The 27,711-nt window shown below is 37.2% G+C and overlaps 1 protein-coding gene across 3 annotated transcripts in view; it reads left to right on the top strand.

Moving 5' to 3' along the window:
• Positions 1-3,750: 3,750 nt before the first annotated feature.
• itgb4 (integrin, beta 4) overlaps positions 3,751-27,711 on the top strand; it is a 47,865-nt gene continuing 23,904 nt past the window's right edge. For 2 of the 3 annotated variants that reach the window (XM_066704902.1, XM_066704900.1), the window contains exons 1-13: positions 3,751-3,890; positions 18,338-18,423; positions 20,431-20,513; positions 21,276-21,365; positions 22,412-22,616; positions 23,138-23,234; positions 23,571-23,742; positions 23,988-24,251; positions 24,967-25,056; positions 25,549-25,671; positions 26,066-26,233; positions 26,678-26,754; positions 27,179-27,396. In XM_066704902.1, the coding sequence (XP_066560999.1) occupies positions 3,886-3,890; positions 18,338-18,423; positions 20,431-20,513; positions 21,276-21,365; positions 22,412-22,616; positions 23,138-23,234; positions 23,571-23,742; positions 23,988-24,251; positions 24,967-25,056; positions 25,549-25,671; positions 26,066-26,233; positions 26,678-26,754; positions 27,179-27,396 (1,678 nt within the window). In that variant the 5' untranslated portion in view covers positions 3,751-3,885. Of the gene's footprint in view, positions 3,891-9,541; positions 9,928-18,337; positions 18,424-20,430; positions 20,514-21,275; positions 21,366-22,411; positions 22,617-23,137; positions 23,235-23,570; positions 23,743-23,987; positions 24,252-24,966; positions 25,057-25,548; positions 25,672-26,065; positions 26,234-26,677; positions 26,755-27,178; positions 27,397-27,711 lie in introns of those variants that run through there. The other variant, XM_066704901.1, reaches the window with a different exon arrangement.

The raw sequence follows: 27,711 nt of genomic DNA, 5'->3' as shown, positions 1-27,711 counted from the left end.
GCATTTTTTATTATAATTATTATTTGTCAGACACCTTTTCCCAGGGCAATTTACAAAGTTTGTAAGATATAAACAATACTTTATATACAAAAATATACAATGCAACAGAAGTGCTGTGAAAAAGTGCTTCATTTGACATGTTTCAACAGCAACCATTGTTTGCAGTAGAACCTGATACTGCATTGATGTTTTTAAAAAGATGGGATGGGGATGTCATAGCCTTCAGCTAAGTTTATTAAATCATAAGTGGCTGGGTATGATATAAAACAGGGTTATTATAAAAAGTATACAATTTCAAAAAGTTATTGTGATTGAAATACATATTTCTGATACACAGACAGTTGTCAGGGTTACCCATAGAGCTCATATTGAACATTTAAAAACTGAAAAAAGATTTTGTGGATAGACAAGTATTCAGGCATGTGCAGTCCAGGTGGGCACATGATTTAAACTCTCTATTCCAAGCTCCGCACACATCTGATTTCTGTAATCGGGATGATCAGGAATGGCACCTTCCAGAACACTGCATAGGTTGGAGGTCAACATCTGGTTGTCTGTGATGTGTGCAGGGAAGAAGCACAGTGGATTGTGGAGGTGGGGAGGGGTCGTCTTTAGCTTTTAAATCCTGTAGGATTGCACTACATTCCATTTTGTGTGCATTCTTTTGTCAGTTTTATTGGTTGTTATATGTCTTTCAAGCTTGACTTGTCAGTACAGGATGATGCAAAACACTTAGCAGAATGTATATGGGCAGCAGAGCCCTGTGTCTTGTTGAATTCCATGCACTCACTTTAAAATGAATTTGCCCATAGCCCTTTATTTAATTTCTTTAAAATTGTCCAGATTGAAACCATCAAGATATTCTATTTATTCCATACACAGAGGTTTACCCTGATCTATTGATTTACTGTTGCCTATCGCAGTATTGGTTGTCAATGGCCACAGGCTACAACAAATATTGTGTGGAATGGGATTTTTTTTTTATTGAAGATGTCTATTTGGCTTTGAAGTTGGTGAGGTTTTCTTCCTTCTTCTTTGTTTTTACTGTAATTTTCCACTGGCATTCTGCCCATTCCTCCCTTGGGCTATGTAGAATAGAAAATAATTGTCTGAGGAAACCAAACAGTAGACATGCATAAACATATACTGTAAAAAGACAGGTGGAAGGATGAGCAGAAAGCTTCCATCTGCAGTGATAATGTTTTGCAGAGATTTGTTTTTTTGTCATGCATTTTGTTTCCATCTCAGTGTTTTACTTTCACACTTGTCCAGTCTCTCCCACTTCAAAAAACAAATGTATTTCCTTGTCATGATTTTTTAAAATCATTATACCAGTGCCCGTCTCTCTTTCTCGCCCTTTACTATGAAGTAAGAATACTACATTTTTTGCAGCAGATATATTTTTGTCAAAGGGACAAAAACCGCCTGTTCAAAGTGCAGGTATAGTACAGACAATGGTGGCTTAAATTTGGACTGTCCCAAATTCTTGATCCCCGCACAGCAGTGTGCAATTGTCTGAGAATTGCATGGGTTTCGTGGGTTTGAGTTGTATTATTATTACATCATAATATATGAAGAAACAAATTTGACAGTACATTCATATAAAACAAAATATTGAATAATAACATTTAAAATACACTACCTGAAGTATTTTCAATCAATATGTCACCTAGGTGTGATTGTTGTAGTGTGTGTTTAGTAACTTGAACAAAACTATATTTAATTTTTTTAAATTAACTATTTTTAAAGAAAGATTTCTTGTGCTCCCCTTCTCTTTCCTATCTGTCTCTATCCTTCCTTATGCCCCCCTCCCTTTCCTTCCCATTGGCACTTTCTCCTTCCACTCTCAGTTCTCTTATTCTTTATGCACTTCCCTCAATCCCTTTTTCTCGCTCGGTTTCTCACTTTGTTTTTCCCTCTCCTCTCTCAGCTCCTGTCTTCCAGGTGTGGTGGTGTAGTGTTTCAGTGCACAGTGTGTCTTGGTGCCTGCAGGCTGTGTAATTTGAGGAATGTGTTAATCACTCAGCTCCACACAGCAGAACAGCCCAGCCCTCAGCCCTGGCTGCGTGCCGCACCCAGCCTCACCTCAGTGTCTGACTTGCGTAGATGTGTGTCAATCAAGCACCTGTATCCTGTATGAACCACAGATGATGTCACACACACAAACAGAAAAAGGTAAGACTGAAGATGCAAACTATTTGGTAAAACTAGCTTTTGCAGCAATTTTGAGGTAACCCATTCTTCCTGGCAAAATTATTCAAGCTCTGTCAAGTTGCGTTGGGATAGTTGGTGGACAGCGATCTTCATGTCTTGCCACAGATTATTCATCAGATTCACGTTCGTGCTTTGAGTGGCCACTCCAGGACATTCACTTTCTTGTTTTTAAGTCACTCCAGTGTACCTGGGTGATGTGCTGTGTTTGGTTTGTACCAGAAATAACATTTTGCATTCAGGCCAGATCAGCCATTTTTTGTTTCATCTGACCACAGAACCTTTGCCACATCATTTTCAAATTCCATAATTTCCCTCAGAAATGATGTCCTCCTTGCCACCAGAATTGTGTAGTAGCTGAGCTATTGTTGACACATGGACATTTTCTTGACTGCTCAGTCTGGGAGGACGTCCTGCTCTAAACAGATTCTGGGTGGTGCCGTATACCTTCTACTTTTTAATGATTGACTGTTTGACTGTGCTCCAAGGAATGTATTTGAAATCTTCTCATACCCCTCCCCTGATCTGTATCTTTCCACAACTTTATCTCAGAGTTGTTTTGAAAGCCACTTTGTTTTCATGGATGTATCTCTGCTTTGAATGCACTACCCAAGTGTGGGGCCTTACAGAGACAGGTGTATTTAATCTGAACCACTTTCATTACATACAGATAGAATAGTTGAATAGTCCATTCAGTTTACACCTGATCTTGGTTAGGTTCTAGCTAGCTACTTTTCCTTGTCTACATCAGGTGTAAACAGGAGAAGGGGGTGGTGGTGCGGCTGCATATACCGGCTGTTGTGGATCACACCACACGGGGCATCACAATAGTAAAGGTGTGTGTGTGTGTGTGTGTGTGTGTGTGTGGGGGGGGGGGTTATATTTAACATTTCAAAGCTGGCTATTGGCTTTTCTCCATTTCTTCAATATCAACGACAAGAGGCCAAATAATTTAGGATTGTTTTTCCCTTTTCAATATAATTTCTATATTGATTGTTGTCCATTTCATTTGTATTTTTTTCTTTACCCTATGTCTTGTTTTCTGCATCCCCTCTCCCTCTTTCTCCCTCTCTCCCTCGCTCTCTCTCTCTCTCCCCAAACTGCGTTCAGATTTGAACTCCCCTCCAGAAACAAAGCTGCACAAAGACCATTGAATGAGTTCACTGATCTAAGAACGTGACCAATTGTCATGGAAATCAGGACTCGGTTCCCCCCTGAGGGGGCAGAGGGAAAGCGGGAGAGAGGGGGAGATGTATTATTTGCAACACCTTCATTACAAAAATGTAAAAAGACACCTAAACAAAGAGCTATACATTTTTCCTGCACATAAAAAAAAAACCCACCCAAAAACATCAACCTCTTCAAACCCTTCACTCAGAAAAACAAACACCAAAAACAAGATGTATCAAATCTCAATAAGAAACACACTACACTTGTGCTCCCATCAAAAGATTCAAATGAATAAACCCAGTTGGCTGGTGTGGTCAGTGGCACACTTTATTCACCCCGACTGTGCACGTCCTCAGGAGGGAGAGGGAGGCAGTAACCCTCGGAGCCGCTCTGACCTCCCCATGCCCAGCTCCATACCTCCCAGTGACGCTCACAGACACGGCCGCTGAGCTGCACCTTGAGACACCGGGCTTGTGAAGAGCAAGGCAGCTTTCAGACACAGCCATGAAGTAAGTTTTCGTGTCCATTTGTTTTATTATGCTTTTGTTTCGTTGTGGTGTATTTGTAACTTTTATTTCGGGAAACTTAGTTGAATGTAATTTTTGGTCAAAGAATCCTCCAGTGGTGGTATAACGTTACATGACTCTCACATATATTGGTACCTTGGATGAGTGATGTAAAATGCATTATTCTGCACACTTATTTATTTCAGTTTTCCATTCACACTTGCAAGTTACCATCGAGTTGAAAAATAAAACGACTTTGCCTAAGAACGAAGTTGCTTTAGTACTGTAAACTGCATTTATTATTGCCATCGATTGCTCATCTTTATCTATGTCAGAATATACTTATAATGAAACAACATTTGTAATATTGCAGAATACATAATCCATGTTATATTAACCTAAGTAACTATAATGTCAGTACTAACGCAATTAGATCACAGCACGTCTTCATTTGTCGTGTGATTATAGGTGTTTCTGAACCAGGTGTAATATTGCCCTGCAACCATATCTTAACAATACACACACGGCGATAAAACAGAAAGATTAAGTAATACATTGCGTAATATAGATATCCGTCTTTTGAGGGCACAGAGAACTTTTTTTTTCTTCGTTTCTTTCGTTAATACTACTGGGACAGCAGCATTAAAACATGAGTATCAGTCGCGCAGTGCAGAAAGTCCATCGATAAAGAAGTGTTGGGTGAAGATAAATGACATGCATACAACAGTAAGAGTCAGGGAATAATGAATAAGAAACTAGTGAAAGAAAACTATCAGGATATAGAAATAAAAAAAAAACAGTTTGTAGCAATATATATCTATGTATAATAGATACAATAGAAACGATATATATATATATATATATATATATATATATATATATATATATATATATATATATTATGATCTTATGATATTATGATCTTTGCCGGCATTTATGGAGGCTGCATGTTTATAATGGACTATAGAACAGATTATTTTATCACTTAACCTATTTAAAATCCATGGAAACTAATCAAAATATAAAAAAGCGCTCAGGGTATTTTCCATAATCAGGGAAGAGTTGATACAACACTGTCTTTGGGTGGAGATGGAAGTATGGCACTGAAGTGCTATTCCCTCCTGGGAAAAGAGACACTTCTTTCTCTCTTGTGCGTCTGAGATGGGCCTCTTCTCCAGACTGCTGTGTATTGTCTTGAGAGCTCTACCAGCAAACTCGAGCACTGTGTCAGATCAGGAGGGTGTGGTGTGGTTGCCATTACACCAGCCAATGCCTGCTATGTCGTGGGTTCTGCATCAGCTCTCCACTTGCCATTTGTGTTTCCTGAAGACAAACATTGGAAACCGGGTCCGCTTTGGTTTGTCTACTGTTAGGCTAAGTGCCAGAAAGATGATAAAATGTAAAAGTGATGTCTGTTTACTTCTTGAGTAGTACAGTACTGCATAGCAAACAGTAGCACTGTTTCTCCTAATAAGTGTTGAGGATTATCCTATATATGATGTGTTGACCCTGTATCAGCACAATTAATGCAACGCTATGTATGTGTGTGTATATATATATATATATATATATATATATATATATATATATATATATATATATATATGACCTCTACAGTGGCCTCTACATTTATTAATACCCTTGATAAATTGTAAAAAAAAGATAGCAGTAGAATTTATATGAAAATATTTCAATGTTAATACCAGCCACACTGTTTTACAAATAATGTAATTAATTAAAAAAAAAAACAAGAGACCAAGAATCACATTTATATTTATTCACACCATTAAATATCTCGAAATTAAATGAAAAGATAATCTTGCATTAACTATCTGTTGTCTGGAAGTTACAACAGGGTATAAAAGGAGGTTGTAAATAGAAGCAATTGAATAGTATTGTTCATAATAAAAGAGCTGTCCAATCATTGACCCCCACAAGTTGCGTGATGATGCCTACAAGAAATTCACAGAAAGCTGAACATACCAGTTTCCACTATAGCGTACATCATTGAGAAGTTCAAGGCTAATGGAAAAGTCACTACCTTGCCAGGAAGAAAGAAAATATTACCACTATGTGCTGTAAAGAAAATAGTTTAGGAGGCAAACTTAAACACAAGGGCAACTTTTGGAGATCTCCAAGAGTTTGGTATCATCAGGATGCAATGACTCAAAAAGTACCATTTAACATCGGCTACATGATAATCTGCTGTCAATGACACAGTTGCAAGGAAGAAGCCTCTTCTGATAGCACAAAACAGAAAGTACCACCAAACTGCATCTCAGTGATACTTGGGACAGTGTTTTGTCAGATTAGACACAAATTGAGAAAACATTGAGGATGCTCATCAGAGTTATTATTTTATGCTGAAAGGTGAAGCTGATGTTTAGAAGAACGCCACCCCCCTGTGTGAAATTTGGAGGAGGATCTGTTTTGCTTTGGGCTTGTTTTACATCTTCTGGTCCTGCTGCCCTTGAAGGAATAAAGGGAAAGAGAGTCATGTACCAGAACATGTTGCCCGAGAATCTGGTTCCCTTTGCCAAGAAGCTCAAGCTTTTCAGCATGATAAGGATCCAAAGCATGCATCCTAAAGATTAAGTGAACACAAAATCAGCGTTCTCAAATGGCCATTGCAATCTCCATAACTATATCCGATAGAACATTAGTGTTTTTAAACTCATAAAAGCAGTTCCCAAGCAAAATCTAAGAATTCTGGGAGAGCTGGAGTAATGATGCTATGCTCCTGAGAAGTACCAAAACCTTATAAAAGACTTTTCTGTGTTATCAAACTCAAAGGAGGATAGACAAACTTCTGACTGCGAGGATGTGAATACATTTGGTCCTAGTTTCTTTAACCTTCTATTATGGGTTAAAGAATATGATGTTGCTCTGTGCAGTGCTGTATTTAATTTATTTCAGCAAAAATATAATAGTGATTGCCCACTTATTTTGTTACAATTGATCAAGTCTGATTTTTTATAAAAAATGATGTCCACTCTTTTTATTTTGCAATGAAAGCAGGTTTCTTGTATCCATGAAGGTGACTTGCTTGTAATTTGAGGATATTCTCAATGCATCACTTTACTGTAGATTCAGTGTGTAAGGAAATGGACATCAAAAATAGACTCATTTACTTTCAGATTGTAAAGTCTTCATAATTTTTAGCTGGTGAATTATACATACTGTTTTGGACCAATTATTTTCCTATTGTTCTCTTTATGCGCTGAAGGGATATTTGCTGATCTGCTGAGAGAACTGAATTGAGGCAGTGTGGTTTGTCCCTTAGAGCACAGAGGGAGGGAGTCAGTAATGTACGATTCACAGAGGGCGATACATTCCTTTAATCTGAGATTTAGAAAACATGCTGTTCATTCTTCGTAGTTGTCATATCTTGGCACATCAGTCCTGCCCTGCTCTTAATCTGAATTGAGGGATCTCTCTCTTGACACACACACACACACACACACACAGCTGGCCAGGGCTGTGATAAAGTGTAGCTCACAAAACAAAAGTCCATACATTCATGATTGTTATGTAACACCAAGAGGCAGTTAAGTTTGTTGTGTAAAACAATAAAATAGTATAGTGGTTTCCAAAGCAATAGTTTGGCATTGTGTGCTCCTTTATGCTACCAGATTGAACCGAAGTTAAATGTTACAACCAAGGTTGGAGTCAATGCTACTTCAATTTGACTTTCCACATCAATTCCTTCAATTAAATTCCCTCTCTAGACAAATTCTTTAACATCTGATACAATTTCAGTTTCAGGAGTAGAGTCAGTTCCACCAATTCAATGCTAATTCAGTCCCCGCTGTACATGAACTCCTTCAAATTAATTCCTTCTGCACTTCAATTCCTCCAATTCCAATTGCTTCACATTGTTCTAGTTAAAATGTCAGTGCTTTAAGGTCTGTCTAATTAGAATGTTTTCTTATTGCAGCAATATGTGCTTTCATATGAGCATTTTATCTTAAATAGTAAATATTTAAATATGTTGCAAAGTACAGGCTTACTATTAAAACAAAACCATGAATAACTGACTAATACAAAAAATGTAACAACTGTATTATAAATGGTAGTACCATGCTTTGTTAGATGACACTCTCTTCTAGGGGTTTAACACAAATACACGCCTTGCTCGTTTAATTTAATTTTGAACAAGAGTTAATATTCACATTAAAATGTATTTTTAATTAGTGCTGCAGTGAGTATTCAAAGTATTTATAAGTTATATATAACAACACTTTTTTTGTTGTTGTCAAATGCTTTTTTTTTTTTTTAAGATTACTCCAATTGGTCTAATTATTATTATTAATGGCAACAGATACAAAATTAAACAGATTTTACTATTGTTATTTTACTACAAATAGTTTCCATTATCATAAAAAAATTATCAACCTGAGTCTTTATTTTTGTTACATCATCTAAAGGGCTTCATTGTGAAGGTGGGGCTATGGTGTGTATAAAATTAATAAAACCTTAAATAATGCTAATGATCTGCAATTGATTAACAGCAATTTAGCATTGCTATGAGCAATAAGTGATCTTAGACTCCTCTTGTGGAAACTAGCTCTAATCAGTACCTCAGTCATGGTACCTGCTATCATTGTGTGAATTACAAACATATGCAGACTTGAGAATACAGTAATATCTCGCAATATGAGCAATTGGTTTACGATTTCTCAATTTTACAAGCTGTACAAATGAATACCATTCATTTAATTAAACAAACACAAGTGTGAAGTGCGCAAAGCGATGTTAATCCCTCACTATACAGTAATCCCTTGCTATAGGAGCTATCGATATATATTCGAGACTTCAATTATATGAGACATCTGCACAAGGCATATGTCATAGATTAAAATGCCTTAATCACACCTGTGCAGACAAGAATTTGTTGGTGAGTGGTTACTTTAGGATTAAGACACTATTCGTCAATTAAAGATTTGTTGTCACACCTTTTCTCCTCTGCTATCTCTTCTGTACTTATTAAGTGTATTTTTATTTCTGTATTATGTACACGATTTCAGCTAATTTGCAGTTTTCAAATGAATGAATTACGGTTGTATAATGAGGATTTACTGTACTGACTGTACTATTCTTATTTTTTTTTCTTAAATATTAGGGAAAATATGACAACAGTTCCATAAAAATATTGCTGTTGTTTCAAAATTGTTGTTTCATTAAAAATAAGTCTCTGAATTCTAATTCATGATCAATTCCTCAACTGAAATGGAATTGATCTCTAAATTTGAAGTCAGGAATTCAGAACTGACCCCACCTATGGTATGAAAGTATTCAAAAGAAAAACACAGAAGACAAAATAAACTTAATCTTAATCTTGTCAAAATAAGTTAGTCTTTCAAAGTGTTGGCAAATTACTCCAAAAAAGAGAAAAATAAGGAAGCACCACAGGGAATAATGGATTACTGATTACATGTGTTATGTCTCCTCTTCTCAGAAATGTGAATGTTACTTATCCCTGCTTTCCACCTCACAGAGCAGACTTGTGTATCGCCTGTGTCTTGAGTATTACAATAGGGTACTGTACCCTGCTGGTACAATTTGTTCTGCCACTCCTTTTGGGTGTGGCAGCAGGGCTGCTGCCTGCTCAGGTCAAGCCCATGCAGGTGTGTCTGTCTGGGAGGAATGTGGTTACCCACCTCCCTTACGTTTACGTAAGAGAGAGAGAGAGGGAGGGAGCCTCCCATTGCTACCTGGGGGCTACAAGAAAAAGTTCAGACCTAGGGAGGGATCAAATCACAGTGCTCTTCTCTCCTCCACTCTCTTTCTCTCCGTCTCCTCTTTCTCACAACACACGCACACGCACACATGCACAGACCGTGGGACTCGAGGATTAAAGTCAATATTTGATCAGTGTGGTTGTGTGATAAAAAGAAGTGGACAAGTTTGCCTAGTCTTAAACTATTTGCTGGAGTAAGGCTGTGGATAGCCTTTTTCTGGACAGCAAGAAACGCCTTTTCTTGTTTTTATTTTACCTTTTGGACTTTGGGACAAAGATTGGGAACTTGGACCTGAAAAGGTTTGTGAGCTATTTAATCTCTAACCGCTGCCATGCTCCTTGGCTTTTCTCTGCTTCTGCCCACTGCTTTCAAGCGCGAGTGTGAGTGGCGAGACCTTGCCGAGTTCTGCAGAGGTAGATTATGGTATTCGAGCAATGGGTCGAAATGCTAAGCTGTTTATCCCACAAAGCCTGCATTGTTCACCTGATTTAGTGCTTTGTTCCTGACAGGCTGTCCTTGGCTGTTTTTTTTCTTCCTTTTTTCTTTCCTTCACTCTCTTCCCACCCTCTTGTTGATAGAAAGGTGTATGTACTAGTGAGGAATGTGTGATAGAAAAGCATTAACTATTTTTATGCCCCTTTCTCCAGTGCTCTGAGGTGGATTACAATCTAACTAGATTATAAATTATTCACTCAATTGACCCTGCTCCTAAATGATTAGGGAAGAGATGGAATAACAATTTGGAAGTGCCAGGCTTCCATATCCTTAGTATAGAGAAAGCAAACTTTAAGGATACACTTTTATGTTGTGTTAAGTTAGTGATCAAGAGAATGTGTATTTACAGTATTAATTTCTCCTAATGTATATTGGTGGGGGGAGGTTGAATATTTCTAATCTTATTCTCATTAGCAATGGAGAACTCATGCTTTAACATGTGTTCCACAGGTCTATTACACATATTAATAATATAATTAATTGCACATGTTATCAAATAATGCAATGATTTACATGCAAAAAAAAATCTGTTTTAGAAATTTACTAATTTATAGTATAGTATAGTAGATTAGATGGGAACTGATCTCTCTTTTTGAAGAGCAAGAATAAGTAGATCACTTGGATGTTCAACAAATTACTTTCAGGTTGCCTCAGGTCTATGCTTCACTGGACAGCTATGAGTTAATTAATATTTACAGCTTTCTGTTAGAAACCTCTGTAATGGGTAAATTATGGTTTTCCTTTTGGGATCCCACAAACTAATTTACATACTGGCTACTTACAGATCAGAATTTAGTTAAAAACCAATTTAGATAAATAAACCAAGAAGGATACAAAATTGCATGTAGCACAATGTGCTGTTGTACTGTATCCAACCATGATTTCTACTTGAAACACTTCAGGGTTGTCCTTGGATTTGTGATCCCATGTGATCCTATTAGAGATTTTGCATTCATTCAAATCCAACTTTAAATACATAATATATAGTAATACTATTTTTATATATTAATTTGGCTGCATTTAATCACAGAGGTTACATATATGCAAATTGAATATGTTACATTCTTACAGACATGCAAATTCATATTAATAATAATGTAAATATAAAGAAATGTAACAATGTAGATGAAAGGTGGCTTGTAATAGAAAATATAGCCTTCCGTGATACACAATAAAATTGGGATGGTAGCTCTCAAAGTCAAAATGTAGTCAATTATTGGAGGAATTGGACAACATGTATGTGATCTTTAAAAATGGAGGATACATATGAAACCTGATGGAATGGGGCTCTTTGGGACCAGAGTTGGAGACCAATGCTCTACAGCCTATTCCTTCCAGTAAACAAAGCCAGGCTCCACCTATCTCAAAACTGTTATCCTCAGGGAGTCTGTCAGCTTCCATGGCAGCGGAAATGCAGACCTGGTGTTTGATTCAGTTCAGGAATTCTGTACAAGCTTTCTTAAAGTGAGTCAGCAGCCTTTGAAAGCAGATCAGAGGTGGGGTTATATGATAGCTGTTTGTGCACTGTTTCAAGGTGGGGCTGGTGTTACTGCTGATTTAAAGCGGCACTGATCTGCAGTTTCCTTTCATTGTGTTCTGTGTTTTTCCCATTTTTGCCTAATAAACCCAGATAGACTTTCTCTGTGGGGAGAAAGTTGCACGTGATTTGTGCAATGGAACGGGAAATGGAGCAGGCTACATGACATGTAAACAGTACAGATGGGCCAGTGGTTATGGGTTAGGGAAAACAGTCGTGAATTAAATCATTATATTTTAGTTTTTCATGTAAAACAGTAAGTGTATATATTTATTTAGAGAAAGATTATATTATAGAGTATATTATAATATACTTAAAATCATCAGTATGTCAAGAAAGGATAGCTTACAACTGAATACAAGTTGACACTGAGAACCTCATGTTTGTTTTTCAGTTGCATGACAAAACATGTACTGTAGATATGGCCGGTCATAAGAAGGAGGTTTTCTTGCAGACCTGCATCTGGCTGATGTCTGAGTTTAGGTTAAAGACCAGTTTCCCTGTAAATATATGCTGACAGCGATTTAATATAACTGTAGTAACACATTCCTAAAGTTACATATTGCAGAATGGTATAAGAAAAAAATCCCACCCATTGCCATTTTAACAGCTGCACTCCAGTCCGGTCACACACCTTTCTTTGTTCCAGATCCATTGGTTTGTTTTTTTATCTCTTGTTATTATAAGAATGCATTTTTACATGCTTCCTTGCATTTGGTGTTTTTGTGTCACTTAAGCATTTATTGACCAGATTTCAGTGCCATAGCTGTTCAGTGGTTGTATACATTGGTCAAATACTATTTTCTTGAAGCAATTGAATATTGTGATATTTGTTCTGCAAATTTCTTGTTATTCCAGATATACATAATGGCGGATGTCTTCAAGTCTGGCTAAACTTTAATCTTAGTCTTTACGAAGCAGTTGAATATAACTGGTCTTATTTATCTTACATTTGAGACCAGTTTTCTTACTCAGGTGTTTTGGCAACAATGACAACGGCAAATTGCAAGTGGCACAAATAAACTGCGTTTCCTAAATTATTATTTATTTCCAATCGAACGTCTCGAACACTTCACATGTGGCTGTAAAGAATTGTTGACATACAGTGAGGGAATAAAGTATTTGATCCCCTGCTGATTTTGTACGTTTGCCCACTGACAAAGAAATGATCAGTCTATAATTTTAATGGTAGGTGTATTTTAACAGTGAGAGACAGAATAACAACAAAAAAATCCAGAAAAACGCATTTCAAAAAAGTTATAAATTGATTTGTATGTTAATGAGGGAAATAAGTATTTGACCCCTTCGACTTAGTACTTGGTGGCAAAACACTTGGTAGCAATCACAGAGGTCAGACGTTGTAGTTTGGCCACCAGGTTTGCACACATCTCAGGAGGGATTTTGTCCCACTCCTCTTTGCAGATCCTCTTCACGTCATTAAGGTTTCGAGGCTGATGTTTGGCAACTCGAACCTTCAGCTCCCTCCACAGATTTTCTCATGATCATTGAAACTCCACAAGGTGAGATCTTGCATGGAGCCCCAGACCGAGGGAGACTGACAGTTATTTTGTGTTTCTTCCATTTGCGAATAATCGCACCAACTGTTGTCACCTTCTCACCAAGCTGCTTGGCGATGGTCTTGTAGCCCATTCCAGCCTTGTGTAGGTCTACAATCTTGTCCCTGACATCCTTGGACAGCTCTTTGGTCTTGGCCATGGCGGAGAGTTTGGAATCTGATTGATTGATTGCTTCTGTGGACAGGTGTCTTTTATACAGGTAACGAGCTGAGATTAGGAGCACTCCCTTTAAGAGAGTGCTCCTAATCTCAGCTCGTTACCTGTATAAAAGACAGCTGGGAGCCAGAAATCTTTGCTGATTGATAGGGGATCAAATACTTATTTCCCTCATTAACATGCAAATCAATTTATAACTTTTTTGAAATGCGTTTTTCTGGATTTTGTTGTTGTTATTCTGTCTCTCACTGTTAAAATACACCTACCATTAAAATTATAGACTGATCATTTATTTGTCAGTGGGCAAACGTACAAAATCAGCAGGGGATCAAATACTTTTTTCCCTCACTGTATATAATGAGATATTTGCATTTTTTTCCTCAGTGTTTTGATTTGTTAGACTTTTGTTGTTGTTTTGTTACACTGAAGCAATGTATATATTAAATCAAATCCTGTCTCATAGTCTATAAGCTTCTTGGAAGACTTGAGTATGATCTATTGTGCTGCAGAATCTGCTTGTTCTTTTGGTTTGGGGAAGTCTAGTGTGTCTTTAGGGTGATATGTTAATAAAATGCCTTGTTTTGAGCGTCTCAAAATTGATGTGCAAGTAATTCAGCATGTCCACATAAGAAGTATAAAGAGGGAAACCATTTCATATTATTCAAGACAAGTTACAATTAACATCCAATAATGATCAAATATAACTACAACTCCCAAAATGCAGCACCATAAGAATTGCAGGAGAAATTAAATCTGAAAATCGTTCTAATGTCCCGGTTTTGCTAAGCAAAAAACCATCTATGCCAAGAGAACACCTACTAAAGAGTGTCTATGAGAAATGGTTAAGGAGAGTTATAGCTCAAGAATTGTTTTGGATGATGAGAAAACTTTCTTACATGCTTAGAATGGCAGGACACCCACTGTTCATCAAACTCTACAAAACAACAGTGGTTAAAGGTTGTGTGTAAACATGAAACAATGTCTTTTCAGCTCCAAGAGTAAAAAGTATGTGATCTGAAAAGAGGTGGTAACTTATTTTATTTTGATTATTTTGAACACATATAGATTTAGTAATAGCACAAAACTATTCCCTTCTCCAATTAAAAATGGCTTTCAGGTAACCTGGACTCTGAGCTTTTGAATAAATGCGGTGTGCATGAAAGACTACAAAAGTATTTATTACATGTGCAGTTATATTTATTATAAAAGGAATAATTCACTTTGAAGTTGCAACCAGTACTCCTTTTCACTTCGGACCATCCATACTGAGTATCTGCTTCTTTCAGACCTTCATACCTTCCTTCTGGATTATACTTTCAATGATGCAACAATTTCACATTCATTTTTCAGTAGGTTCCAACATTACATTTTTTTCCATACATATATTTTATGTTACTGGAGATTGTGTCTTTTGTCCTAAAACAATTAAAATAAAGACACTTCACCTTGCCAGTATCTAGTTACTTTTTGCCTATAATTTTCATTTTAGTATTGCTAGTGAAAAACATGATTCAACAAATGCAGTGTGTGTTGGTTTTTTATATTTTTTTATAATATCAACTCTGACATTTTATTTCAATGTTGCTGGGTTTGAATGTAATAGTTGAAGGCCTCTTTCCTGTTTGTTACTCTGAATTCCTCACAATGGTCTGTATTTCTGTATGCCAGGTCACTATCGCCGTACACAGAAATTCCAGTTGTATTGCTCAGGCCCCAGGCTGATTTGCTGGACTGCTCCAGACCTGTTTTGAAAAATTACTCTTGACCTGCAAGAAAGAGAGATGCCAGGTAGCTTTACCAGTCACTGTGAAGATGAAAGCAGTCATGAGACAAGGATTGACTAAAATTGGTCACACAAGGTGCCAGCAGACCTTCAAGATCTTATCGCTACCCTTAAATGTAAAAAAATATATCTTAATTTATGGTTCATGGCCTGTCTTGCTCTTGAAAAATATTGTGTTCTGCCATAAAAATACTGTTTTCTAAATAAGCCAATGTGTTTGTGTTTCTGGATATGATGACGAGTTGCATATGAGTAGTATTTTTTTTTTTTTTTCTTGGGGGGATAAAGCAATAAGACCTTTTAAAACAATACCATAAACAACTGCCTTACTGCTGTATAGTAATATTGTAGTATAGAGGCAATTCACTTGTACACTTGATGACTCATTTGGTATAATTAAGTCACACTTTACAATAATAATAAATAATTGAATAAATACCCCAGGACTTCTGCATGTTTAGAGACAGAGGTAAGAACATCGGTATCCATAGTCCATAAACCATATCCATTGTCTCTGCATTCCAAAGTGCTTTTCAGCTAAACTGTGATATGATTGTGAAATGACCTTGTACTGGTTTTAAATGAGGTGACTTACCTAGTGCCTCTGCTTTGAGACTGTGGGAGCCTGTTTGTCAGTATTGGTCAAACAATTTTCAGACCCATGTTCTGCCCTGAAACAAGCCTGTCGTACTGTAGGCCTAGAAGCTGGTTTGGGTCTTCTATCTCTTACTCTCATTAACTATCTGTTTGATTATCCAAGTTAATTGAAGTCTTTCTTGTGCTGCCAGCTCTGACACTTTGGTCTGGCCCTCCTTAATTTCTTAAGTTTATCACTGAAAAATATATAGTTTAATTGACAACATGTACTAAACTAAATCAGCCTCTGAATAACATTGTTTCAGATGAAGGGTGTGAATACTTTCAAGTATAACTATATACGTAAACACGTTGGTAAACAGTGTAAAGGACGCTTGGGGCACAGTTATTTAAAAGCTGTCCTGTAAATTACGCGATCATACACATTATAGAAACAACTTTAATGTGATGTTTGGTAATTGCAGTTATACGGAATCGGAATAAACATAATGGATTGGATTTGTGTAAATATGGCAGCACAGTACAATTTTAGAAAAAAGTTGCAAAGTGTGCCTTAACAGCATGTATTATTATTTGTATTAATGTTATTATTTTGTATGCTACATTTATAAATTCCTTTTGTTAAATAGTTCAGCAACAATAATGAGGAAAATATTTTGCACGTATAGCTGCAAAGTTCCTTGCAATTGTGTACTGATGACAGAATAATCTGTCTGTGCTCTGTAAAGTATAGGGTTAGGTTGTCTGCTTCAGATCACTGAAAAGGAAATCCACAATATTTGTGTGTGAAATTGCTATTATCCTTTTGCCTACATTGTTTGAAAAGTTTGCTTTCTCTTTCAACTGGAGAGATGAAAGTAGCCCTAAATAAAAATGACAGGTGGGTTTTATTTCACAGTAGTTTAAAGAGAAATAGCAAGGTGCTTATGTAATGTAATGTAACACTGCATGCTTTGATGTAGATAGGGCAATAGTCAGAAAGTTTTCATTATTTTTCCTCTTAGAAAATCTTACCTGTTTTTTTTTCTAGATTATACCAATTTAAATCTGCTTACTGGGATCACGAGGGTAATAGTATGGTAAATTTTAATTGTCCCTTTTTGTGTATGGAAAATAGAGCAATATATTCTGTCATTTCGGTTTCTGATAGAAATATCTCAGACCCTGTTTAGATGTTAAAAAATATATCCCACTATAACAATTGTGCAGAAATAGTTTGCATTTATTTATTCATTTATTTATGTTAGAGAGTACCAACTAAAATGAGGTATTTTCTTATAGATGTTAAGGTATAACCTGAAATTGAATCAGACTGGATTCAATAATACAGTTTTATTTGAGAAGTACGTTTTCAACTGTAGCACTATTGCAAAGCATGCTAACATTCTGACAAGTAACAGGAACTAAGACAAACATTTTAGAGCGTAATGTAGCCTAAACAAATGGCAGAGCACCAGCAGCCCCAGGCCTTGGTAACATAGAAATCTGCAGTACACACAGGGTCTTGGTTAATCAGTTGTGTGTCTTTCATTTAGGCCAGAGGTAGACACACCCACTAACATTGTGAAGGTCGTGCTGGTACAGACATATTTTACATTCTTAGACATGGCAACATTTATTTCCTTGATAGGCTCATCAGTGTACTTTTGTTTACATGTTTAATTCCTGCTGTCAAAAGGCAAGATTTTAAAGCAGCTGTATTTAAAAAAATTACATTTTGTCTCCATGTAAGTAAACTTTCAGGACATGTTTAGAAAGCATGACTACACTCCATAGTGACGTTTGTTTAGGTCACTGCACACCACCACAAGTGGTGCTTGTGTGCAACAGTCAATGTGTAAAATCAGTTTGCATAAACATGGAACTACTAAACTCTGTAAGCCACCACTTTCTGTGTCCTAGTTATGATTAATATACATGATCACTTCTGTGCTATGATTCCTCCTATTTACATAATTTGAACTTTCTTAACTGTATTTCAATAGACAATAACAATTTACCAGTGAATGTTACTAATAACAATTCTACCATCCTGCTTGCTACAACATATCATGGTTTTATTATAGTGTAGTAATTAATGCCTTGCATTTTACATGACTTTTATTTGCTGCTATGCTATGCCTAGATGTCCCTGCAGCCTCTCAAGTTATAGTAATTGAATTCACAATTAAGAAATCAATACATTATGCTTTGACTAATTAGTAATACAATAGAATGTATGAAAAAACATTTGGGAAACAAAGTAAATGCATAAGAGCTATGCAACAAATCCTAGATTCACTGCTGATCCTGACATAGTAAATTTGTAAATTCAGCAAAGGATTTTGAATACTTGCATTGGGGCCCAATGTATTCTTCTTTGCACATATACGGTCTGAAAAAATAAGCTCACTGCAGTGAGATAAGATGGTCCTTTAACAATGCGTAGTAGAACACATTTCAAAAACCAACAACCAATTATTGTTTTATGGTCAATAAGTATGTGCTGGGCTGTGAGTTCTGTTACCGATACATGATGGGAACAATGACAGAAGTGTCCTGTTTCTTTCTGTCCTGTCTTATAGGAGGGAAATGGAGAGATGGGGTTTGTGTCTCTCATTGGGGATGGTCCTCATCACGCTCTTCTGGACTCCCAACCATGCTAGCCAAGGTAAGACTCTTATCATAACATTCTCCAAGGCGAGCTGCAGTATTAGATCTAGAGGGGAGCACAATTAAATTAAGGGGAACATTTATGTTAGAGCTTAAGAAAAATTATAAACAAAAATAACATTGAGCCCATCTTGTTTGTTGCTAGTTGATCTTATCAATCCAAGGATCTCATAAATAAAGAATACACAAAGAATTTTCATGCACAAGACATATGAAGGGAATGGTTTGGAAAGCACACACTGATTATTCTTCAGAATCAGTACTTCTGTGCTCTGCATGGCAAAAGAAAGAGAGACGTACAGTGGGGGAAAAAAGTATTTGATCCCCTGCTGATTTTGTACGTTTGCCTACTGACTAAGAAATGATCAGTCTATAATTTTAATGGTAGGTGTATTTTAACAGTGAGAGACAGAATAACAACAAAAAAATCCAGAAAAATGCATTTCAAAAAAGTTATACATTGATTTGCATGTTAATGAGGGAAATAAGTATTTGACCCCTTCGACTTAGTACTTGGTGGCAAAACCCTTGTTGGCAATCACAGAGGTCAGACGTTTCTTGTAGTTGGCCACCAGGTTTGCACACATCTCAGGAGGGATTTTGTCCCACTCCTCTTTGCAGATCCTCTCCAAGTCATTAAGGTTTCGAGGCTGACGTTTGGCAACTCGAACCTTCAGCTCCCTCCACAGATTTTCTATGGGATTAAGGTCTGGAGACTGGCTAGGCCACTCCAGGACCTTAATGTGCTTCTTCTTGAGCCACTCCTTTGTTGCCTTGGCTGTGTGTTTTGGGTCATTGTCATGCTGGAATACCCATCCACGACCCATTTTCAATGCCCTGGCTGAGGGAAGGAGGTTCTCACCCAAGATTTGACGGTACATGGCCCCGTCCATCGTCCCTTTGATGCGGTGCAGTTTTCCTGTCCCCTTAGCAGAAAAACACCCCCAAAGCATAATGTTTCCACCTCCATGTTTGACGGTGGGGATGGTGTTCTTGGGGTCATTCCTCCTCCTCCAAACACGGCGAGTTGAGTTGATGCCAAAGAGCTTCATTTTGGTCTCATCTGACCACAACACTTTCACCCAGTTCTCCTCTGAATCATTCAGATGTTCATTGGCAAACTTCAGACGGGCCTGTACATGTGCTTTCTTGTGCAGGGGGACCTTGCGGGCGCTGCAGGATTTCAGTCCTTCACAGCGTAGTGTGTTACCAATTGTTTTCTTGGTGACTATGGTCCCAGCTGCCTTGAGATCATTAATAAGATCCTCCCGTGTAGTTCTGGGCTGATTCCTCACCGATCTCATGATCATTGAAACTCCATGGGGTGAGATCTTGCATGGAGCCCCAGACCGAGGGAGACTGACAGTTATTTTGTGTTTCTTCCATTTGCGAATAATCGCACCAACTGTTGTCACCTTCTCACCAAGCTGCTTGGCGATGGTCTTGTAGCCCATTCCAGCCTTGTGTAGGTCTACAATCTTGTCCCTGACATCCTTGGACAGCTCTTTGGTCTTGGCCATGGTGGAGAGTTTGGAATCGGATTGATTGATTGCTTCTGTGGACAGGTGTCTTTTATACAGGTAACGAGCTGAGATTAGGAGCACTCCCTTTAAGAGAGTGCTCCTAATCTCAGCTCGTTACCTGTATAAAAACACCTGGGAGCCAGAAATCTTGCTGATTGATAGGGGATCAAATACTTATTTCCCTCATTAACATGCAAATCAATGTATAACTTTTATGAAATGCGTTTTTCTGGATTTTTTTGTTGTTATTCTGTCTCTCACTGTTAAAATACACCTACCATTAAAATTATAGACTGATCATTTCTTAGTCAGTGGGCAAACGTACAAAATCAGCAGGGGATCAAATACTTTTTTCCCTCACTGTATATGAATGCATACTTCTGTTCTGTGATGCCAGGACAACAGAAGACGGCCTTAGAAAATGGGCCTCACAGTTATCTCCTCTGAATTGACCATTTCTATCCTGTGTCTTGTTTTCTTAGTCAACCACTGCCTAGCTTCACGGTCCCCCAACTGTACTACATGCATCCGAGTTGGGAAGGGCTGTGCTTACTGTGCTGATGAGGTAGGTTCTAATCATTTAATGTGGAGAGTGAATTTTCATTTGAATCATCATTACTGCTGAAGTTGATCTAGTCTCTATATATATGAACACGCATAACCTGATTTTGCAGTGAACAACATTTGAACAACATTACAGACTTTGTTAAGGTTAAGATAAGGGTTAGGTTCAGGTTAAATTGTTCCAGTAACAACAGCCACACAGCAAAATCAGGATGTGCATATGTATACATGTATCTATCCCCATGAGTGTCTAGTTTCATCTTGGCTACTTAGACCTAAATGTGCTTAAATTGTACTAATAATATACCGGACTCAGGTTCACCCAGTAAGTTGAGGAAGCCACTGTTGTGACTTTTCGGATGAACAAGGAATCTCTGGCCATAGACCAGATTCAAATCATGATATGACCATATGGTGCAACATATAAGGGACTTTCACTGGTTGAAGCACTTGGTAGTCCCAACTACTGTACATGTTTCTCACTGAGGGTTTTCACTGTACCCCAAGTGAAACATATTGTAGAAATCATTAACAACATATTGTTCAGGATGTCGATCTGTGCCTGGAGTAAATAAGGAGTAGTGTTGCCAAATTTGCCAACTGCTACCAGAACTGGGTTCAGGTATGTGTTTCAGGTCAATTCTCATCTAACTTTGATAAGCATGATGAGTCCACATTGGAATTTAAAAATGATTAACAACTGTGGATTTATTTGTAAAGAAATGTACTTTTTAGCTCACTGTCTATCTTTGTGCATCTGCAGGAATATAATTATGAACGGTGTGATCTTATCGAAAACCTTGGAAATTGCAGAGCAAAAGTGACAGTTAATGGGAAAATGGAGATATTGCAGGTAAAAGCTCTAGACATGTCTTTGTGCCCAGAAACAGTAATCACATCATCTGCACTATCTGTACTTTTCTTTTATTATTTTTTTTTTTCTGGACAAGTTATGTCTCCCTTACACATATATACTGTCTACGACTCTCTTTTTGTATAAGGGATTCTGTGTATGTCTGTTTTTCAGTTGCTCGTTAAAAGTATAAAATCCTGTGCAGTAGCTACTCTTATGATCCAGGAGAATTCACACACCACACACATCACCATTGTGATCATTACAAACACTGTATAATATTGGTTATAGAGCTCAAGTGATATATAATTGAGCTGATATTTGCCTCATCGATATAATTATAGCAGCAAACAATTACATTTTTAGAGCACATCAATTTTTCGAAGAAGAAATTCAGAGCTGTGATTGGTTAGTTTATTTTCATCGCAGATGGCTTGGCAAGTTCACAATCCTTCTGAAATGTCTAATTGTGTCAGCAGAGGTGTCCAAAATGATGATCATGTGGAATGTTATATAGCGAGTAAATTATGTTCTTATGTGGTTTATAAACATTGTTACATTAATACTATGACTGTTATTCTATTAAAATAAAATACAGTACATTTCTCTATTAACCTTGTATAACAGATGTATTTATTAAAATATTTCTATTAATTGTTGTTTATAGATAAATAGTGATATAAAATTGCTTGCCGTATGTAGAAAATCAATGGATGATTAAGCAAGTTTGTTTCTACTATTAAAGACACTGTACGGTGAAAAGAAAGATATAAACCAAATTATAATGATTATATATTATCATGATTATATAGCATAAAAATTATAATAATACCTGAAAAAACTAGCATGACAGAAGTATTTCCTTCTGATAAACCAACGACTTCAACCCGTGTCAATTAATAAAGATACCACATTTTCCAGCATCTCACAACTCTGGATGGGAGTGACGACATTCAGCCCACACCTAATGTGCATATTTCTTATAACAGAATTCTATTTCAGCTGTAAGACTAATCAGCTTGTGGTCCTTTTCTCCATCTCCGTAGAATAAGGAAATTCAGATGACTCTGAATCAGTCCCAGGTGGCCCCCCAGCGAATGAGCATTCAGCTGCTGCCTGGGGAGGAGCGGGAGATGGAAATGCAAATCTATGAGCCTCTTCAGGGTCCCCTTGATGTCTACATCCTCATGGACTTCTCCAACTCTATGTCTGATGATCTGGAAATGCTCAAGAGCATGGGCGCTCAATTGGGTAAGTTGGGCTTGATAGGAACCCAGAGTGAGAGCAGTCTCTATGTGTTGTCAGATCTTACTCCACTCCTGCATTCCAGCCCAGTGCTTATAAATGAGGCCAGTGAGACTCAGCCAGCATTCACATATCATGGCCCTGAATAGCTCTTTTATTTTGACAAATTTTGATTAAGATTTGTTACACCACTGGCAGTCAACTGTAATTAAGAGACAGAACCTGCCATTAATTATACCTCTTGGTAAGCTTGGGTATATTACTAAAATGAAAATGTTATGTTTTACAGACAGCTCTCATATTTGAGACACAAAAACAGCCCCAAGATTCCATTAAACATCTTTGAAAATAAGTATTATTACCTACAACTGACTGTAAACATCTACTGGTTTCATCCCTCCATTTGCCTAATTTTAATTTCCATACACACCAAATAATGTACATATTGTAGTCACCTCACTTATGTATCTTTGCATTTACAGTAATTTAAATTTAATTTAAGGTACATTTTTACTTTTGCTTCTTAGCTAAAGTGGTGGAAGACCTGTCTGCAGACTACACCATTGGTTTTGGAAAATTTGTGGACAAAGTCACAGAACCACAGACAGACATGAGACCTTCAAAGTGAGTTAAATCTGAACACTTTCTTACAAAATCAATGTTTGAAATCTAGCCATGAGAAAATAAGCTGTTGTGTTAAGTTTAATAGCAATGGCATCAAACACAGACATCTACCATAGAGTTACTATAGATTTGAAGCCATTACTATAGAATGGAAGCATTGGACTCCATTGGATGTTTTTCGTACATTTCTGCAACTCAGCATATACTTAGATAATTCAGGTTACAGTTGAATGAGCTTCTTGCATACATAAGCCACAAGCAACCAAAATAACAAGATGGGTCTCTTGTGTTCATATTCTTACATGCTAATCTGATGGTTCTGTCTGTGTCTTACAGACTGAAGGAGCCTTGGCCAAACAGCGATCCTCCATTCTCCTTTAATAATGTCATTCCCCTTACAAATCAAGTGTCTGTATTCCGCAAAAAACTGCAGGGAGAGCGAATCTCTGGCAATCTGGATGCTCCAGAGGGGGGCTTTGATGCCATCCTGCAAGTTGCCGTCTGTAAGGTAATGTGAGCTAACTCATAGTGTGCGAGATGCCCTCACTTTCATATAATTGCTCAATTACCACAGATATACAAGATTTTCAATTTTTTCTATTTTTGTATCTGATGGTGTCTTTTGAAAAGCTACTTTTGCTGCAGCAGTTAGTTAGTAAAAATAAAGTAGCCAGAGCCTTCTCCATAGAAAATTAAATGTTTTTCTTTGAATTGTGTTAAAGAGGGTATCAATGACTTTGATTTTCTCCTCAGGACCAGATTGGCTGGCGTGACAACAGTACCCACCTGTTGGTTTTCTCCACTGAATCGGCCTTTCACTATGAGGCAGATGGTGCCAATGTGCTGGCAGGCATTCTGCCACGCAACGATGAACAGTGCCACCTTGACAGCAAGGGCAGCTACACCCATGACACCAAACAGGACTATCCTTCTGTACCCACACTAGTCCGCCTGCTGGGCAAGCACAATATCATCCCTGTCTTTGCTGTTACCAGACACTCCTACTCTTACTACGAGGTACAGGCAAAGCATGGTCTTCATTCCCATCATACAGCAGCTTGATTTGACTAAGGTTTAACAAACTGTATGCTACATTATATAAGCCATTGCATGATCTTGGATTCATTAACTGGCTTATTCCATTTAAGAAAAGTCTGTAATTAGAAATATTGACAATTTCATTTTACTTTTTTAACTGATAGATTTCTCTGTCCTATTATAATATACATTCTGGCTTGTAGCTCTAACAAAGCTTTGTCAAATGCTATTTAGCTAAATACTAATCATCAGCAGCAGCCTTTAAAAGATGTTTCCACTTGTTTCAATGTACAGCATCTTCTTTCCATGTTATGCTAACAAAGCTTCTTCCAATCTGCTGTATTGTCTTCTTCTTAGTCTTTTTTCATTATTTTAAATATAGCAATGTACAGTACCACCTAATCAGCTTATTGAAAGGGATGCTTCCAGCATATCCCTATGAAACTCCCCATGGTTTTACCAATATTTTCCTTTGTTTTGCCATGGTTTTGCATGACTCATATCATGCTTTACTATAACTTCTCCAAGCATTCCCATGATTTCACTTTGCTCTCCTGAATTCTACTATTATTTTACCATGTTATGCTACAGTAAAGGGATGTTATGCTACATTTATAATGGATTTCTGACTGTTGAAAAGATGTTACTCTTATTAGAATCTCTAACCTAAACACTGTCCATCTGTATTCTGTAGAAATTGCGTGATTACTTCCCTATATCAGCAATCGGACAGTTAGATGAAAACTCCAACAACATTCTTCCCCTTCTCCGAGATGCCTTTAAGGTAACTGTTCACTTCTCTATTCTTTGTGTTACAACTTGAAAGTGTCCAAGTATGTACTTGTGTGTTTAATTTCCCTAATACATACATACACACACTCATACAATATTTCTGTGAGGTTACTTTAATCTTTTGATTGATTAAATCTTTAAAACGTCTTCCTAAAAAGTGTTTGAGTGGCTTTGGTGGCTTTGGTGCTACAGATCCACAGAAAACTGTCACAGTTAATAGCATTTTGTATGCAACAATTATTTTTACAGTTAATTCATAATAGTATAGTATGCAATGCTTGCAACTTCAGTTTAGCATTTCTTTATTATACCAAATAAAACACTAGCAACATAAAATAACATTAGAAATGTAGTTCTACACAAATGTACCGTATATTCATTTTTATTTTACATTTCTTCCAGACAGATACAGAAAGAGTATAACTTAAGAAAACCCCATGAATCAAATTGAAATATGTTGTAACAACTGTGCTTTGCTTCCTAGAATATCCGCTCCCAAATCCGAATTGGTGCAGAAAATGTGCCCAGGACCATAAAAACCGAGATCCTATCCCAGAGTGGCCAGAACACAATGTCTGACAACTTCAACATCAACGTAGGAAAAAAGGTAGACTAATGCCACAGGTTATACTATGACTAAATCAAGGTCTTAATTCACCTGGAGAACTTAATTTCAGGAGAATGATAAACATGTTTTGTCAATATTACCGACAAAATATAATTAAAAGCAAATGTAAGGAGCAAATGTAAACACTATGGGTTATTTAGGTTATTCCTAAAACATACTTTGTGTTTTTCTAAGATAAACCTCTGCTCCTTAATCATTGTCAATCTTTTTTTTGGTGAATGGTAATAAGACTCAATTGATTTTTCCACTTTGATATAAATTGGAGATCCAGAGAAGCAATATCTCTCTGCCAAAGGTGAACATTGCTATGGAACAATCTCAGGCAGTTTTGGGGACTGCAATTTTGAGCGTGTCTGTTGTATGTTGTTCTCAGGACACCTTCAAGGTCCGTGTGAAGGCCGTGAATAATTTGGGTGGCAACCATGTGTGTTCACTGTCTGATGAGGAGAGGAGGGGTCAACTGCGTGTCAAACCGACCACCTTCAGCACCGCTCTCAATATCCAAACAGATATCCTCTGCAGTACCTGTGATTGTGAGAAGGTAGGCGGGAGAGGAATGAATAGCTCTGATTCTCTGGCACTTTTTGCTGGAATGTGCCTCTGCTAATATAGTAGCCACTAGCAGATAAAGACTCTGCTGTCTGTTCATGAGTCTGTTCATGTAAAGCCAGGAGATGGCACATGGGTACCAAAATCTAAGTTTATATTTTGTTTCTAATAATGTACAGTGTAGGTGGATAGCCATATGTAGATGGAGCTGGTTGTTTGAGTGGAGAGAAAACACCCCCAACAAAAACTCTACCTAGCCCTATAACCGTGCATTAAAGGAAGTATAAATTAGGAAGGATGTTTTGTTTGGTTTGGGCTGCTATTGCCCAAGTAAGTTATTTGAAAATTTGAAGGCATTGTTTTTATTCCTTTCTTAGCAAACAGAAAATGACTGACAGTAATGGTACTTAATCATGGCTTTCCTCGATCTCCCCAGAATCCTATACTGAAAGCACAGAAATGTAACGGGAATGGGGATCTGGTGTGTGGGCTGTGCCGCTGTCTTAATGGCTGGTAAGCATGTTTTGAAACTTTTTTTTAAAATCACACTATCAGTACTACCTGCACTCGTAAAAAACGGACTTAGTATTTTTATTTAACTTATAACAATTAAAACATTTACTTCCATATTACTACGAATTACTATTTACTTTTCATTACTTTTCATTACTTTTCATTTCATTCAAGTAACGTCACTTATATTAAACAATAACAAGTATTTTTGTTTAAACATAAGTAGAAAAAAACAAAACATAAGATTTATATTACTAGCAATTACTATCAAATATTGTACATATTAAGAATTACTTGTAGAATGTACAAGTTTTTTTTTTGTTTTTTTTTTACTAGTTTTGAGAAACTGTATTAATTTAAGAACAAAACAAGTATTTTATTTTATTTTGAGTGTGATGTAGTTTCTTCTAATTGTGCTTTGTAGGAAAGGAGCCTACTGTAACTGCTCTAGCAGCAGCATCTCGGAAACCCAGAGCTGCATAAATCCATCCATCCAAGATAAGCCTTGCTCCGGGCACGGGGATTGTCTGTGTGGCGTGTGCCAGTGTTACCCCCATGAGAACCCCCTGGATCGATACGAGGGAAAGTACTGCGAGTTCGACTCCTCCCACTGCCAGCGCTTCGGCGGCTTTATCTGCAATGGTGTGTGTGACTACCCGTTTCATTCAAACCAAAGATAATACAGGCCCTACAAATGTCAAACTTTCCAAAGATCAATGCAACTGTTGCTACATTATTAAGTAGTGCTCCCTGGTTCCTCTTTTATTTCCTGATTTTTGTATTCCCCTTTAAAAATGTGATATCAGTTTAAGAAATTGTAATAAATTTGTAAATCTGTGTTTTACTGCATAACAACTAGAACTGTACAAGCAGTTTAAAAGCACAACAGATATAGGGAATGACACTGCACTATTACATTACTAGACTGACCTAAGTAAAAAAAAAAAAAAAAAACTG

This window comes from Amia ocellicauda, chromosome 5 (genome assembly GCF_036373705.1).
Source record: "Amia ocellicauda isolate fAmiCal2 chromosome 5, fAmiCal2.hap1, whole genome shotgun sequence".
NCBI classification, from domain to species: Eukaryota; Metazoa; Chordata; class Actinopteri; order Amiiformes; family Amiidae; genus Amia; species Amia ocellicauda.
This window is presented reverse-complemented; position numbering and strand designations above follow the sequence as displayed.